The sequence below is a fragment of the Sycon ciliatum genome, chromosome 9 (assembly GCF_964019385.1).
Source record: "Sycon ciliatum chromosome 9, ocSycCili1.1, whole genome shotgun sequence".
Classification (NCBI taxonomy): Eukaryota; Metazoa; Porifera; class Calcarea; order Leucosolenida; family Sycettidae; genus Sycon; species Sycon ciliatum.
The window spans coordinates 23,094,400-23,110,681 of record NC_088651.1 but is presented as its reverse complement, the minus strand read 5'-3'; the positions used below and the strand labels follow the sequence as shown (position 1 = coordinate 23,110,681).

General features: G+C 48.9%; 1 protein-coding gene across 1 annotated transcript; it reads right to left on the bottom strand.

The window, feature by feature from the left end:
* Positions 1–949: 949 nt before the first annotated feature.
* On the bottom strand, positions 950–2,155 carry LOC135824932 (S-phase kinase-associated protein 1-like). Its single transcript, XM_065337675.1, has 2 exons — positions 1,670–2,155; positions 950–1,224 (listed from the first exon to the last, which is right to left on the bottom strand). The coding sequence occupies exons 1-2, from the start codon at positions 2,006–2,008 to the stop codon at positions 1,072–1,074; spliced, it is 492 nt and encodes a 163-aa protein (XP_065193747.1). The 5' UTR covers positions 2,009–2,155; the 3' UTR covers positions 950–1,071.
* Between the last annotated feature and the right edge of the window lie 14,127 nt (positions 2,156–16,282).

Sequence of the window (16,282 nt, the reverse complement as noted above, 5' to 3'; positions counted from 1 at the left end):
GTACAATCCGTCCCTAAGTTGCTTATGAAGTTATGTGGCGCCCTGAGCAAAGCCCTTGACGACCTATAAGTGGCACTAATGAGGCTGGACGTGAACAATACACATCATGTACAGATAGAGGGATGTACTTGAAACTGGTCGAGGGCGTTAGCTTTGCGTTTATGTAGGATTACACCTAGCGCGACTGTAGATGCCACTCTACTACACACTCCAGGAACAAAATTTCTTCCTAAATACGATGATCACTGAAGTAGTATTGCCTTTTCCACCCGGCCCCTGTCACATAACAACTCAAACAACTTGGTATAGTTTCTGACTTCTCATGCAAACGGAAAGAGAGCAGGAGGAGAAAGACGAAAACAAGACTTGATGAAAAGCCAACGGAAAAAGACACGAAGAAACAACAAAGAACAAGCAGTAATATAGAGCCTTATAATCTAGACGACCAATCAAGGAGCAATACGTACAGAACACATGACCTAGACCAAGACAACCAGGCCACGAACAAATCACACATGATTCTCACTACCAGTTCAAACTAGCACTGAGCATGTACAGCATTCACTTGACAGTCAATCTAACACAAGACGGAAGCAGATTCTCACGCTCGGACAACGCGTACTGTTGCATGCACCACACACCATAAACGTCACACATCACGCCATACCCAAACGTACACTTGGAAGAGATGACATCAGACACTGGACTCCACGATACAACAACCAAATACAAGCCTTTCGGCACATGCCCCTACCAAAAGCGCTACTCGAGCGTAATGAGCACATTGTCCACTGATCGATGACCATGTTTGCTGACATATGTTTGCGGAGTACATCCAACAAAAGAAATCTCTGACCGGAAACAGGCCATCCTACTGGAAAAGAGCCCATTCACTTCCGCTTGTCTGACAGGACGTCGAAAACTCGTGTCAGGAACGAGGGCTGCATGCCTATTTGTCTTGCAACCATGCCTTCTCCTTGCGGATCTCCTCCTCTTCGTCGGAAGAGAAGTCGCCCACCATGTTGAATGTCTTCCGGATCTCCTCGGTAGTCTTGCCTTTGATCATATTAGCTATTTGTCTTGCAACCATGCGTTCTCCTTGCGGATCTCCTCCTCTTCGTCGGAAGAGAAGTCGCCCACCATGTTGAATGTCTTCCGGATCTCCTCGGTAGTCTTGCCTTTGATCATATTAGCGACAGTCTTGCAAGCGGCATCCAAAAGTCCCTACAGTGGACAGAAATAAAGAGAGTGAGGGAAAGAGAGAGAGAGAGAGAGAGAGAGAGAGAGAGAGAGAGAGAGAGAGAGAGAGAGAGAGAGAGAGAGAGAGAGAGAGAGAGAGAGAGAAAGAGAGAGGGACGGAGAGAGAGATTGAGAATAAAGAGAGACGGATCGAGAGAGATAATGAGATTGATAGTCGGAGAGATGAAACACTAAAAGGATAGAGGAAGACAAAGAGTGAAAGAAAGAGAGACAGAGAGAAAGAGTATCCCCTATCACAAACCTGATTTGAAAATGAAACTACAAGTGCCTATCCATGGCAACAACACTCAGCCGGCTGCAAACAGGACCCAAAAACACAATACAGTGTATCAAAGTACTCGCTGGACAAGAATCACAATTCAGCATACTAGTATACGAAACGACATACAGCATCTACCAATTGTCTCACCTTTATGTCCAAGTAATTCGCCGCTTTGATGAGCTCAACGAGGATTCCTTGGTCTACTTTCAAAAATTCTTCATCCCAGCTATCAATGTTAATTCTTTCATTCTCGTCTAGGAGATCTTCCCCTTCCACTAAATTTTCGTTCTGGTAGTGCGTGCACCATTCTATCACCTTTCGCAAAGTCGCGCCATTTACAGGGGGCAACGGCACAGGCTCATCGTCATCGGCGATATCGCCCGTGTCCTGTAACATGGCCTTGAGTACCTTTGATTGGCAGGCGACCTTGACCTCCACGTCGAATACCTCGCCGTCGTTACTCACTAACTTCAGTATAGCTGCCATCTCCGATTAAAATCTGAAAATCGAACACTTTCTCTTAGACACTAGAACGGATCAAAGCTGTTTGGCAAACAAATAGGTCTGACTTTACACTGAAAGGACAAACGCCAATTTGAAAATCTGAACTGTAAAGGACATGAAACAAGTGAATGTTGTCTAAAAACGCTCTGGCCTATATATCAGCAGGGATTGTTGCGAGATGGGGCGCGCGCAATCTGTGCAGTGATAGGCGCGAACAAGCTGTGAAGAGCTAGAGGGGCGCATAAGTTGTGCAGTGATAGGTGCGCATAAGCTATGCAGTGATAAGCGCGCACAAGCTGTGCAGTGATAAGCGCGCACAAGCTGTGAAGTGATAGGCGCGCACAAGCTGTGCAGTGGTAGGCGCGCACAAGCTGTGCAGTGATAGGCGTGCACAAGCTGTGCAGTAATAGGCGCGCACAATCTGTGCAGTGATAGGCGCGCACAAGCTGTGCAGTGATAGGCGCGCACAATCTGTGCAGTGATAGGCGCACACAAGCTGTGCAGTGATAGGCGCGCACAAGCTGTCCAGCGATAGGCGGGCACATACGTGTGCAGTGATAGGAAGGCAGAAGAAGGTGTAATGGTTACACCATCCCCCTCCTCTTGATTGTGCAAAACACAATAGGATGAAATACTTAAGGTGGCAGACTACCCAAAAATTCGCTGAAAAATCGAATTTGTAAATTCATATTCAGGGCTCACAGTCCAATACAAAAGCGTGGAGTCGCGCACGGCTTTGCGCGGATGTCACGTGATGACAACTGACCAATCACAGGCCTCTATTCTCCTCTATTCTCAAATCTTTGATCTTGTCCACTACATCGGCCCTGAGGCTGATGTCCACGAAGCTGGGATTCGCTGTGCTGATTCAAAACCCCCAAACTCAGTGATCTACCGCAGCGTTTCACCATTTTCCCTCCAGTTTTCCGGCACGGATTAGCCAAAGTCTGGTCGTTTTGGCTTCGATTTCGGCACAGCAATCGGAAAAGTGATCAGTAAATGTCTGAAGAATTCCACGCTGAAAAAAATAAGCCATAGATGATCAAAATCCGCCAAGAATGAGATGTAGTGGACATTTTTGAGTGAGTGCCACTCAGCGCGCAGAACGCCAAAAGTGCAAAAGCAGCACCAGATCAAACAACAAGAAAAACGCATGCATGCAGCGGAACAGCAACGCGCGCCGTCCAACAGAAAATCATTGCGCACAGATTTTCAGATGTTCTCTCCTCAGTTCGCCCGCGGAGTTGGCTGCTGTGCTTTCGTTCTCGCTGGAGTTCTTGTGGCAGCGCATTTCGCCATCATGGAGGAACTGGTACCTCTGGAAACCTGGCCTTTAGTGGCCCTCAACTAACGCCTGGCGGATTTGCTGGTCCCGTTCGCCTCCATCCGATCAGCAGCTCCGTGTTGTATGTTCTCGGCGTTCCCTGCCTGGCGAGCTCTGACTCGTTTGTTTGTCTTCTTACCTGTGGAACATCGCGATCGCTCATTGAAGCATCAGCATTTGGTCGAACAGCGGCTACATGACATGAATTTCCTGGGACTAGCACAGGTTGCCTTTCGCCTTCTCCTTCGGTGGACCAATTCTACAAGGCACAGTGAAAGGCAAGTCGTTGCCGAGGGCTGGCAGTAACTGTTCAGTGTTGCAGTGCAATTCCCAGTGAAAATAATAAAGCAAACTATTTCCACTCGAGTATGCACGATCGTAAAAGCACAAGATCGAGACGAACGGAAACGAGAATGGTGTGACACTGCATGCCAAGAGAAGCGAGGAAAGGACAGGTCCGACCAAAATATCGCGAACATCGGCTTTACAAGACAAGAACAGGCTACTCAAGCCAAGGTTCTTTCTCTTCTTTCTTCTGTTGGGATGCGTAGGATGTACACAATCTGTGCTCTCGTGGGGTCACGCGACTCACGTGCACCAAACCCGCCCTCGCACGACGCTTTTGTCGATCCTGCATACCGACTGTGAGCCCTGATATTGAGTGCTACATGTACGTCAGTTCTAAGAGCATGAATAGCTGCAAATTCTCTGAAAATTGTGTCCCGATCTGACCGGCCGTTCAAGAGTTATGGCCGAAAATGTGCCCTTGCAAGGAAAGATTTTTTTGTTGCACGCTGTCCAAAAAAGTCCAAAAAATCAGGTTTTTGAGGCACGTATTGGGCTGCACGGCGGCGGGCGAAGCCCGGCACGTATTGGGCTGCACGGCGGCGGGCGAAGCCCGCCGCCGTGCAGCAGGACTTTTGCCAGCACCCTCGTGACGTTGCGGATATGTGGCTTGATTATTGTAGTTGACGTTGATTTAGTGACTTTGGCAAGTTTGAGTCTTGTCAAGAAGTCAGGTAGGATTCAGTCAGTACTAGGCAGTAGTGTAACGTGAGTGGTAGTCTTTGCCGGTTTCTGAGGGTTTCCTGGATTTGGTGTGCAGCGCTGTGGAAATGGCTTGCTGTGGAGGTCCCAGCACTGGTTGTTGTATCAAAGGTACGACCTCTTAGCACGTGCTTAACCTAAAAAAATTCAAAAAATTGACTTGGGTCTGTGGGAGTGTGTGAAAGAACGCCCACCCATTCCGTTGTGACAGATTCCAGGGCCTCGTTGAGGGGCCCTACCCCATCACCCATGGCTGCTTCTGGACTTGTTCTAGGTTTGAGGCCCGCGCACGAACAGAATGAGCACAAAAATGTGAAAAAAATGTAAATGCATTTGTTTGGCTCCTGGGTGGCTCGCACACCGTGGGACTATGCCGGAAATTTGAGTTTCTGGCCTGGAAAGCCTGTCAGTGAGGCGCAAGAAGTTGTAAATCATGTCCTGAGGGCCAGCATAGTGGCAGGAGTGTGTGGTCAAAATTTCACTCAAATCCATTGAGAAACACAAAAGTTACGGTCAATTGAATGCCATATGAAAGTTATGGGTAGGCTGCCCCCTTAAAATATATGAAAGTTATGGGTATTTCATATGTTGTTGTTGTTGTTTGGCTTTATTTAAAGTGGAGTTCCAAAACAGGCCTAAACCTAATGACAATGGTCCCACTGATAATAAGAGAAAAGAAAATATAACAGAACCAAGAAGAAGATACAGCTGTAGTTAGATAACTAATATGAGCACGGCAGCAGGGGAAAAAAGTCACAAGCACGGCAACCGGGAAGAAAGGAGTGAGTGAGTGAGAGAGAGAGAGAGAGAGAGAGAGAGAGAGAGAGAGAGAGAGAGAGAGAGAGAGAGAGAGAGAGAGAGAGAGAGAGAGAGAGAGAGAGAGAGAGAGAGAGAGAGAGAGAGAGAGAGAGAGAGAGAGAGAGAGAGAGAGAGAGAGAGAGAGAGAGAGAGAGAGAGAGAGAGAGAGAGAGAGAGAGAGAGGTAGTGAAGCAGATGAGTTCATCCTAGTTGACGGTACTGCCTAACAGAAAGGCCAGGCTTAGCGATTTGAAAGTGGAGCGCTTTCTTTCGAGGCGTGCTGTGTCTGGGAGCTGGTTCCACAGGATAGCTCCAGCATGGCTAATGCGCTTAGCTGAGGATGCAGTGGGGGAGACAGGAATGATGAGTAACTTGCTGTTCCCTCCTCGTGTTCGGAGAGAGGGACTACGGGTGAAAAAGCTTGCAAACAGAGCACTTGAAGATTTGTTCAGGCAGCGCCAAATGAATACAAGGATGTGCATGTGGGTGTATATGCTGAGGGTATGGGCATTCATGCGTTCAAGTAAGGGAGCCGCGTGAGTGCGAGGGGCTGCCCTGCACACCGAGCGAGCAGCACGTTTGAACAAACTATTTAGGCGCTTATCCTGATAAGACGATAAGAAAGGGGCATAGGCCGCAGATGCATAGTCAAATTCTGATAGTATAAAGGACCTGAAAAACTGAACACGGCAAGAAAAAGGCAAACATGCTGCACTTCGATTTAGTAGCCCAATCTTAGCGGCAATGCGGCGTGCAACATGGCTTGTCATGGTGTTCCAGCTCATGTCTGAGTCGAAATGTAGGCCAAGATACTTGGCCGTTTTCACAACAGGCAGCGTCTGCCCATTACAAATGACATGCAGCTCAAGTGCTTGAGATGGGGATGGGGGAATAGGCAATATCTGTGTCTTTCTTTCATTTTAAAGAATTAAACCACGGTCCTTCAGCCAGGTGGCCAGGTGCTGAACAGCAGCTGAAAGGTGTGCAGAAACAGCTTCCGCCGACTCCCTGCTACATCGTATAGAGATGTCATCAGCTAACTGGATTGCTTCCACATTAAACGGCGATAGTTCTTCTGCTATGCCGCGGGCATAGACAATAAATAGCAGTGGGCCCAGTACCGACCCCTGGGGGACACCTGAGTAACTGGTGTACGGGAGACTTCTAGTCTGGCCAACCTGAACGTACTGTTCTCTATCAGAGAGGTAATCCACCAGCCAACAGAGTGCCGTGTCGCAGATGCCAAGTTCGAACAGATCTTGCACAAGAGTTTGATGTTTCACTTTATCGAATGCCTTTGACATATCAACAAAGGCTACACCTGTGTTGAGTCTGTTCATACGGGCCTCACAGATACCTTCCACAGCTAGCACTAGTGCGTCGGATGTAGAGTGGTGGGATCTGTAGCCGAATTGAGTTGGCGGGAATAAATTGCTCTGGACTAGATATCGTGTGAGTTGCTCGTGGACTATCCTTTCCAACACTTTGGATGCAATCGATAACAAGGACACTGGTCGATGATTCTTTGGCATGCTCGGATCTCCGCCTTTGAAGAGTGGCGATATCCTAGCACTTTTCATCTGGGCAGGAAATATGCCCTCTCTCAGGGACTTGTTAAAGATCAAAGTCAGGGATGGCGCCAGTACGTCTGCATGTGCGCGGAGAAGGGCTGCAGAAATGTCATCATCACCGCTGGACTTGGCCGGATTTAAACGTTCGAGGAGCTTCCTCACTCTGGCAATAGACACTGGCGCAAAGGCTGTCAGATCAGTGCTTGAGGCGGGCCCGTAGGGAAATGAGAGATGCACTGGGCGGCTGGCGTCCTCTACTATCTCTGCAAAGGTGTTTCGGATGGCATCAACAGAACATTGAGGTGGCTGAGATTGTCGATGTTTACCACTCAATTCTTTGATCGTGTGCCATGTCTGTTTGGTATTGCCAGACGCAGCTCGAAACTTGAATTGGTAGTAGGTCTCTTTCTGTTGCCTATTATAGCTGGTAGCTTCCCGCCTGGCAGCCTTGAAAGCTGAGTGGGAATGTTCTGTTCCATCACTAAGCCACCTCCTATGGAGCCGGTTGCGCTTGGTCAAGAGGTGTAATAACTGGCGGTTCATCCATGGTACTGATTTTTCTTGCGTCGAGGGCTTGGTGCAAGAGGAGCATGTCTGTCTAACACTTGTAGAAAGCGGCTGGCCCACTCAGTCCACATGAATGTGGGCTTCCGTCAATTTCACAAAAATCCTGTTGGACCAAATCTGCCTTGAACTGGTCATGATTTATGTTTCGGTAGTGTTGCCGTAGCCCAGAAGTTACAGTACTTCTTACTGGGCTGAGTTGAAATTCACTGAGAACTGCTGCATGGTCACTGAACGCGATGGGGATAACAGTAGCCATATTTAGAGGGTCGAGTGTATTGTAAAATTGATCCAGTGTGGTTGGTGCAGAGTTTGCTGAGAACCGAGTCGGCTGGTGAACTCCGGGATATAAACTGTAGCTGGCCACGAGGTCATATGGCAGGCTTTCCAGGCCGGAAAAACTCAAATTTCCGGCATAGTGCCAGGGTGTGCGAGCCACCCAGGAGCCAAACAAATGCATTTACAATTTTTTCACATTTTCGTGCTCATTTTGTTCGTGCGCGGGACTCAAACCTAGAACAAGTCCAGAAGCAGCCATGGGTGATGGGGTAGGGCCCCTCAACGAGGCCCTGGAATCTGTCACAACGGAACGAGTGGGCGTTCTCTCACACACTCCCACAGACCCAAGTCAATTTTTGAATTTGTTTAGGTTTAGCACGTGCTACGAGGTCGTACCTTTGATACAACATCCAGTGCTGGGACGTCCACAGCAAGCCATTTCCACAGCGCTGCACCCCAAATCCAGGATACCCTCAGAAACCGGCAAAAACTACCACTCACGTCTCACTACTGCCTAGTACTGAATCCTACCTGACTTCTTGACACGACTCAAACTTGCCAAAGTTACTAAATCAACGCCAACTACAATAATCAAGCCACATATCTGCAACGTCACGAGGGTGCTGGCAAAAGTCCTGCTGCACGGCGGCGGGCGAAGCCCGCTGCCGTGCAGCCCAATACGTGGCTCAAAAACCTGATTTTTTGGACTTCACTTTCACGTGTTTCCATGATACGACAAGTTGCGCACGGTCTGCTCACATTCAAATACAGTGCTGCCAACAAATGACAGCGTGCAACAAAAAAATCTTTCCTTGCAAGGGCACATTTTCGGCCATAACTCTTGAACGGCCGGTCAGATCGGGACACAATCTTCAGAGAATTTGCAGCTATTCATGCTCTTTCAACTGACGTAGCACTCAATATGAATTTACAAATTCGATTTTTCAGCGAATTTTTGGGTAGTCTGCCACCCTAACATCCCATGCATGATGCTATAGGTAACTGAGGAAGAAGGATTATGTAGACCCTGGTAGAATGTGGCGTGGCATAAAAGTGGCATCCTACGTAGGTGAGGTCATGCATTAGGGAGGTTCCGGAGTACGATTTTTCGTGCCAAAATCCGTGGAGGCGCTACGGATTTTTTATACGTCGTTTTCGGGCAGTGAAAAGTTCCGGGGTACGGAACTAATGTGTTTGCCGTCATTGCCTAGGTTACGATCGCAAACACGTCACATTCCCGCGCTATGCCTTTTTATTTTGAAAATTTGTACCGAAATCAAAACTTCCCGCGGAAAATCCATGTTTCTCGTACCAAATTTGTACGCGAAAAATCTTTCTGCACCCGATGACGCAAAATCTCCATACGAAACATGGTTCGTGTGAAAGCCAGTCCACACGGATCCTCCGTGCCGAAAAATCGTATGGAGCCAACCCGCGGCAACAATACTCTCGATCTTATCATCTCCGATTTCCCACACCCCGTATGCACCACAGCCTATGCACCACTTGGACGATCTGATCATGCCGTTATCATTGCCGAGTTTCTCCAACAGCATCCACGACGCGAAGATCCTGCTGTTCGACAGGTTTGGAATTACTCCCTTGCTGACTGGCACCGCCTGAGAGCCTACCTCGCAACATGGACTGGCCCGCCAAGATCCATGGGTGTGCGGAGCAGTCCTGTCAGCGCGTAACTGATGTCATCATGCATGGAATGAAACAGTTCATACCATCCAAAGAGCTTGTGGTGCACCAATCCAACCCTGTTTGGTGGACACCGGACTGTTCTAACGCCAATCATGCCAAGGAGCGGGCATGGAAGCTGTGGCGACGCAACCCCCGCAACGATAACCACAAGGTCCAGTACATCACAACTGTTAACCACGAAGTGGAAGCGTGTCATGCAGCGCGATTAGCACATCAACGTAGAATTCGCAACAAGCTTACTACAGGTTCCCTCCGGGACAAAGAGTGGTGGTCAACCATCAAGAGCGCAGCAGGCAAGGAACGTTGCTCTGATATCCCCCTGCTGACCAACCCTGCAGGACAAGAGTTCCACTCTTCTCGTGAGAAAGCCGAGTGCTTTGCAGCGCAGTTTGCGAACAAGTGTAGCCTTGGCAATAACGACCTCTGTGCTGCTGACCTGCCTGACCTGCAACGACCTGGCTATGCCACGCTAAAGCACATTCACTTCCGCGCAGCAACGGTCAAACGGCACTTGGCGAACTTGGCTGTATCAAAAGCAACTGGACCGGATGGCATCTCTGCTCGTGTGCTCAAGATGTGCTCATCTGAACTTGCAGACCCACTGGCAAAGCTCTTCGCCCTCTGCTTCTTAGCCGGTGTGCAACCTGGGGCATGGAAACTTCCTCATGTAGTCCCAGTTCACAAACGGTCCTCCAGATCTTTGGCATCTAACTACCGACCAATATCACTGCTAACGATCATGTCGAAAGTCATGGAGGGCATTGTAAACACGCAACTGGTTAACTACCTAGAGAAGCATGAGGTGTTGCCAAACAGCCAGCTTGGATTCCGACGTGGTAGAGGAACCGCAGATATCTTAACGGCTCTCCAACATGAATGGGTCCACACCATAAGTACTGGCGGTTGTGTCCAGGTCCTCGCCGTGGATATTGCCAGTGCGTTTGACCGGGTATCGCACACAGGAGTGCTGTACAAAGCAAAGCAGGCCGGCGTCGACGGACGCCCGCTTGTATGGCTACAGGACTACCTCACCAACCGAAACATCCGCGTTGTGGTTGGAGGCCAGAGGTCAGATGCTCAACCCATCCAGGCTGGTGTCCCCCAAGGCAGCATCCTAGGACCTAGCCTCTTCCTTCTATACACCTGTGACATTGAACAATGTTTAACTCCAGGAACGCAGCTGAGCAGCTTTGCAGACGACACCACACTCTACAGCTTAGTACAGCCAACTGACGATCTCCAACAGTCCACCGCCTCCCTCCAAGGGTCCCTCAACAGTCTTGAGGAGTGGGGCCGCAAGTGGCGTATCTGTTTTGAGCCAGCCAAGACACAGCGCATGACTCTACATCGCAAGCATGTTCCTCCCTGCACTCCACCAGTCACCTTTGGAGGTGAAGCACTCCAGGAGACAGATACCCTGAAGCTGCTGGGAGTCATGCTCGACCCTACTCTCTCCTACAGAGCGCACACTCGCAGTGTTGCACTGCGCGCCTCCCAAAGGCTGGGTTTCCTACGAAAGGCAGCACCCATCCTGGACGACCATGGTCGAGTGACGGTCTACAAGGGATTCGTGCGATCCCTACTTGAATATGCCCCACTGGCCTGGTCGAGCGCAGCCGCAACTAACATGGCCCAGTTGGACAAGGTTCAGCAACGTGCCCTGCATTTCCTGGGACCTGGAACCATCCTCCAAAGTCTCCAGCTTCGTCGGATGGTGGCAGCCCTGTCATACTTGTTCAAGCTGCACTACATTCCAGGGCCTCCCCAGGTAAAGCCCATGCTGCCACCAACCAAGCCCCCTGCCGTAGCTAGCATGTGCACACGGCAAAAACGTCAGACGCACCATGCCTTTCAGCTGAAGTGGACACCCCCTCGCACAGCCCCTGACTACCTCCTGCGATCCTTCCCCTTCTTCGCCATCACACCCTGGAACAACCTGCCTGCGGACCTCCTGCTTCACGAGCCTCATTCAAGACGCCTCCAAACCTTCAAGGTCAACGTATGTAAGGATCTAATCCGAAAGAGATGGCTGTGGTCCACACAGTACCTGTGACGATGATATTGAGATTTGAGACCCATTTAGTATTTACCTCTCTACTACTACTTGCTTATTATGATTATTGTTCTCTTTCTTCATTTTCCCTTCTGGTTTAGTCATTACACGTATTTATATTATTTGGTGCAATACTAGCGCCCCTTTCTCGCACCAAATTATTATTTTTGCTACCTGACCATGCACCCCCCCCCCTTTTCGATGCCAGGTTGCAACGCTAACGCCGAGACCCCTGGTCGGTCGAGTTGCTCCCTGTACATCGGCACGTCGTCTCTACATCCCCTGTGTCTTGTCTTGTGTTTGTCTCCACATGTCTCTTTGTAGGGCTGTGTTCCCAATAAAATAAAAAAATAAAAAAGCACGCCTGAAAAACAATCCGTAGCGCCCACACGGATTTTGGCACGGAAAATCGTACCCCGGAACCTCTCTATTGCCCACACACATGTGCCGAGTGTATCACCCAGAACGCCTGCTATAAGCTACTAATATGGCCGCATAAGTGGGATTATAGCATACATCAGAGACATTACCATTGGGAGCAACAGCCTTCTCCGGTTTTCAAGCCCTTGGTTCTGAGTGTGACTGCCCTGGAGGAGGATCCGAGAGGCCATCAACATCAGGGAGCGATCCCCCGGAAAACAACAACAACAGGGGCTGGGACCTGCTGTAGCTCCACCGATGCAGCCATATTTTTAGCTTCTAGCTCTCACTAGGTAACGCGCTTTGCTTCCTTGTTTTGTACTGCTGGTTTTTTCATGCCCACTTCATTCCTGATGATGGTGATGAAGCCCGAAACGTGGAAGCGATACTTCTAATGCTTTTGTGTGAAATGCAGTGCTCTCTTGATTGTAGGCAAGTTGCCTGCAAACTATTCAAATTTCTAATTTGGTGTTCAAAAATCGACCTCCGAAGGACATTTGGTGGAAACCAGTTACTTGCAGAACCTTATTGATAGGTGTGGAATCTTGGAAAAGAGACCATTAGACGGATCAGCACATTATTCAATACGATATGACTCATTTCATGCGAGCATGCCCCACTGGGGATGTGTCACAAATTGTATCTTTTGTCAAAACCTGTTTGCATATCACCTCTGGAACATAGAACATGACTGATGATTCAAATATCTAGCATAATTGTTCTGTAGAGGCGTGCTGCTGCCTCGGCACACACCAAAATCACAAAAACAACCTGTAAACGTCTCACTTAGTCAGCTGAGGAATAGTCGTCTCTTTAATACTCAAATAACGAAGAAGCAGTTTTATACAGTAAGTAGAATAACACTTGCCATGGTTAGCCGTGAACAGTACATGCTAGAAGTAATTGTATAAGCTAAAAGGTGTGCAACTGATAGGCGCGCACAAGCTGTGCAGTGATAGGCGCGCACAAGCTGTGCAGTGATAGGCGCGCACAAGCTGTGCAGTGATAGGCGCGCACAAGCTGTGCAGTGATAGGCGCGCACAAGCTGTGCAGTGATAGGAGCGTACAACTTACAAGCTGTAAAGTGCAGTGATAGGCGCGTACAAGCTATGCAGTGATCGGCGCGCACAAGCTGTGCAGTGATAGGCGCGCACAAGCTGTGCAGTGCAGTGATAGGCGCGCACAAGCTGTGCAGTGCAGTGATCGGCGCGCACAAGCTGTGCAGGGATAGGCGCGCACAAGCTGCTATGATAGGCGGGTACATAGGTGTGCAGTGATAGGAAGGCAGAAGAAGGTGTAATGGTTACACCATTCCCCTCCTCTCGATTGTGCAAAACACAATAGAATGAAATACTTAAGCACACAAGTGGAACAATGTTTCTTCCGGACTCGTCCTTGAGAAAATTCTCTGGCTCCCAGGTTGTCTCATCATAACCCACTTAACCAAAACTCGGGTGTGCCTTTGCATACTCGGTGATCCAAGATTTCCCACATAATGTACCCTGTGTTGCCGTCCAAATCGGTTGTAGGCGGCGGAGGCGGCTGGCGGCGACCAGGAATTGCGTTCACTTCGTATGGTTTCAGCGCGGTCACATTGAACACAGGGTGGCAGGGTAAGGTTGTCGGTAGGTTAGGGCGATACGCATTGTCATTACCTGACTGGGTGAGATGAGACCCATTAACTGACTGGGTGACTCCGTGACTGGTTGACTGGGTAACTCCATGACAGGGTGACTGGGTAGCTGGGTGACTGGGTAACTGGGTTGAGCAAGCATCCTTTGTTCCGGCGGTCATGTAAGCCAGTGGCGGAATGGGTCCAGCGTCAACAGCACTGTATAAACGCATTGCTCATCTGTTGGCTGAGCAGAGGGGTGAGCACTACTCTCATGTTATGACATTTGTTAGATGCAGGATTTCCTTCAGCCTTCTGAAATCCTGTATCATTTGCATTCGCGGTTGTAGGCGTAAAAATTTTAATTTGAAATCTGCACCCTCCTGCGGAGCCCACGCTGCTTTGGCAGTGGGGGAGGCTCGCTTGCCGACGTAACCGTCGGAGACCATCATGAACAATGGACTGACTAATAATATTATTATTCACTTGTCCTGTCTTTCTTTTAAATAACATGTTATTGCACATGTTCTTGGTTTAGTTTTTGGCCTTTTTCGTGCTTTGGAAAAAAACTGGGTGACTGGGTAACTGGGTGACTGGGTGACTGGGTAACTGGGTAATTAGGTGACGCGCGCCTGGTTGACTGGCTAACTGGGTGACTGGGTAACTGGGCAACTGAGCAACTGGGTAACTGGGCAACTGGGCAACTATGTAACTGCGCAAACTGGGTAACGGGGTGACTGGGTAACTGGGTGACTGGGTAACGGGGTAACTGAGTAACAGGGTGACTCATGGCGTCGAGTACGGAACTAACAGCGACGCAGTTTGAGCTGACTGTATGGCCGCCGACAAGCTTTTCAGATGGTCACGAAGTACCTGGTCTCGGACATCGCCGTACAGCTCGTTGGTGAACAGCAGCGCTCTTAAGTGCTTGTCCAACTCAGTAACCTGAAGGCTTGGATCGTATACCTTAGCAACCGCATCTCTTAGTGACGGCCAGTCAGGAAAGGTTTCAGCTTCCAGGGAAGAGATGAGCCAAAGGCGAGCGTTGCCTACAAGGAAACTAGCGGCATAGTTCGCTTCTCTATCCGAACTGCCTAATTCCAGGGACTTGAGACTAGTTGAGAGCCAACTCGATAGCGAAAGACCACTCCTTGAACCAGTTTGCCTTGCCACCGAACACTTGAGGCTCCTTCGTACGAGGCTGACGTCTCGAGGTAGGCCGATTATGGTTGACCGCAGCTCCGATACCCTTCCAAGGAGTCACAGGTTGTTAGCGTTGGACTGTTGGCTAATAGCCTAGTAACTCGCCGCAGCTGCTGATTAGCGGCGAAAACCAGTAAACTGAGTAACAGGAACGACAAGACAGCAGGCGTCAGAAGGAACCAGTGCAAACTGAAGATAACCATCGAAAACCATCCTCTTGCTATTAATGTAAACGTCTCACTTAGTCAGCTGAGGAATAATCGTCGCCTTATAAGGAAAGAAGCAGTTTTAAACAGTAAGTAGAATAACAGGTGCCAAGGTTAGCCGTGAACAGTAGGTGCTAGAAGTTGCACAAGGTTTGCAACTGATAGGCGCGCACAAGCTCTGCAGTGATAGGCACGTACATAGGTGTGCAGTGATAGGAAGGCAGAAGAAGGTGGAACGGTAACAGAACCAGCTCACAACTTTAGCAAAAGAACTCTATTAGAAAACTCTGACTCCAAGTCGCACTTGCTTGAAGCCTTCCAACGACCTCATAAGCACTATAACCCGTTGACCCTCACGGTGATACCGTTTAGTTTATAACATTTGGATGCGAAGAACTCAATCAGCAGGTGCAAAAGAAGGTGAAGACAAAGCCTGTGACTTTAAAGTGTGAATCCTAACGAAACTCATAGCTACACGTACATGTACCACGAAGCAAGTTTGCATGTCAGTGACATTTGCGAACTCCTGAACTATAATAGCTATGACCGTTAGAAACGTTATGATCGTGATCTATGTTCTGAAGGACCGTATTAAACCCAGGTCAGGGCAGGCAATGACCCATTTTCTGAAGCAGGGGATGGCAACTTTTGCAAAAAGTAAAAAACTGGCACCAGCAAATGGAATTGTTGATCAACTCAATGAAATCCCTCTATCTGCTATGTCACGCGGTGGCCGGTGCTAGGGACCGGCGGATAATGCTCGAAAAGGTGGCAGATTCTGCTCGAAAAGCAGTGAAATTGGCAGAACCATACCAACCTTATGGCGGGCAATTCCTCAAATTCTGCTCCATTTCTTTATCCACATACCAAACATGCATGAAACTTACCAGAAAATTTACCGAATTCTGCCTATTTTTCTGCCGACATTATCCGCCGGTGCCTAGCCGACGCACGGCACGCAAAAATGCTTCGATCACACAAATCGAGATTTGTTCACTATTATTTTGCAATTTCCCAGAACTTTGCAGCTAGTTAAATTCGAGTCACTCGGGGAAGGAAGTACTTGCTGTTTGGAGTGACAAGGGTTGCCTCTGACAGTTTATTATAAAAAAAGGTACTGCGCTGTTTGGCATACTGACTGTCTGGAGCTGTGCCTGGTAGTGTAGCTGGAGGAGGCGCTTTCCGTCGTGGGTAAGGAAATTGGCTATGTTGCAACGTGGTGACGCGACAATTTTCAAATTTATTAATTCTCAGAAAACATCGAGAGCGTTTTACAAGACATTTCTTGAGCATCCATTTCACGCCCGTTTACTTGGTGACACGCTGAACGCAGTTTTGTACCTAGTGTGGTGGAGGCCTAACTACAGTTGCGCTAGGTACAATCCGTCCCTAAGTTGCTTATGAAGTTATGTGGCGCCCTGAGCAAAGCCCTTGACGACCTAGAAGTGGCACTAATGAGGCTGGACGTGAAC

Excerpts from the sequence above, each read along its gene's own strand:
- LOC135824932 (XM_065337675.1), bottom strand. The coding sequence starts at position 2,008 with ATGGCAGCTATACTGAAGTTAGTGAGTAACGACGGCGAGGTATTCGAC. Across the intron at positions 1,225-1,669 it reads CGAATTACTTGGACATAAAG|GGACTTTTGGATGCCGCTTG; the intron begins GTGAGACAATTG and ends TGTCCACTGTAG.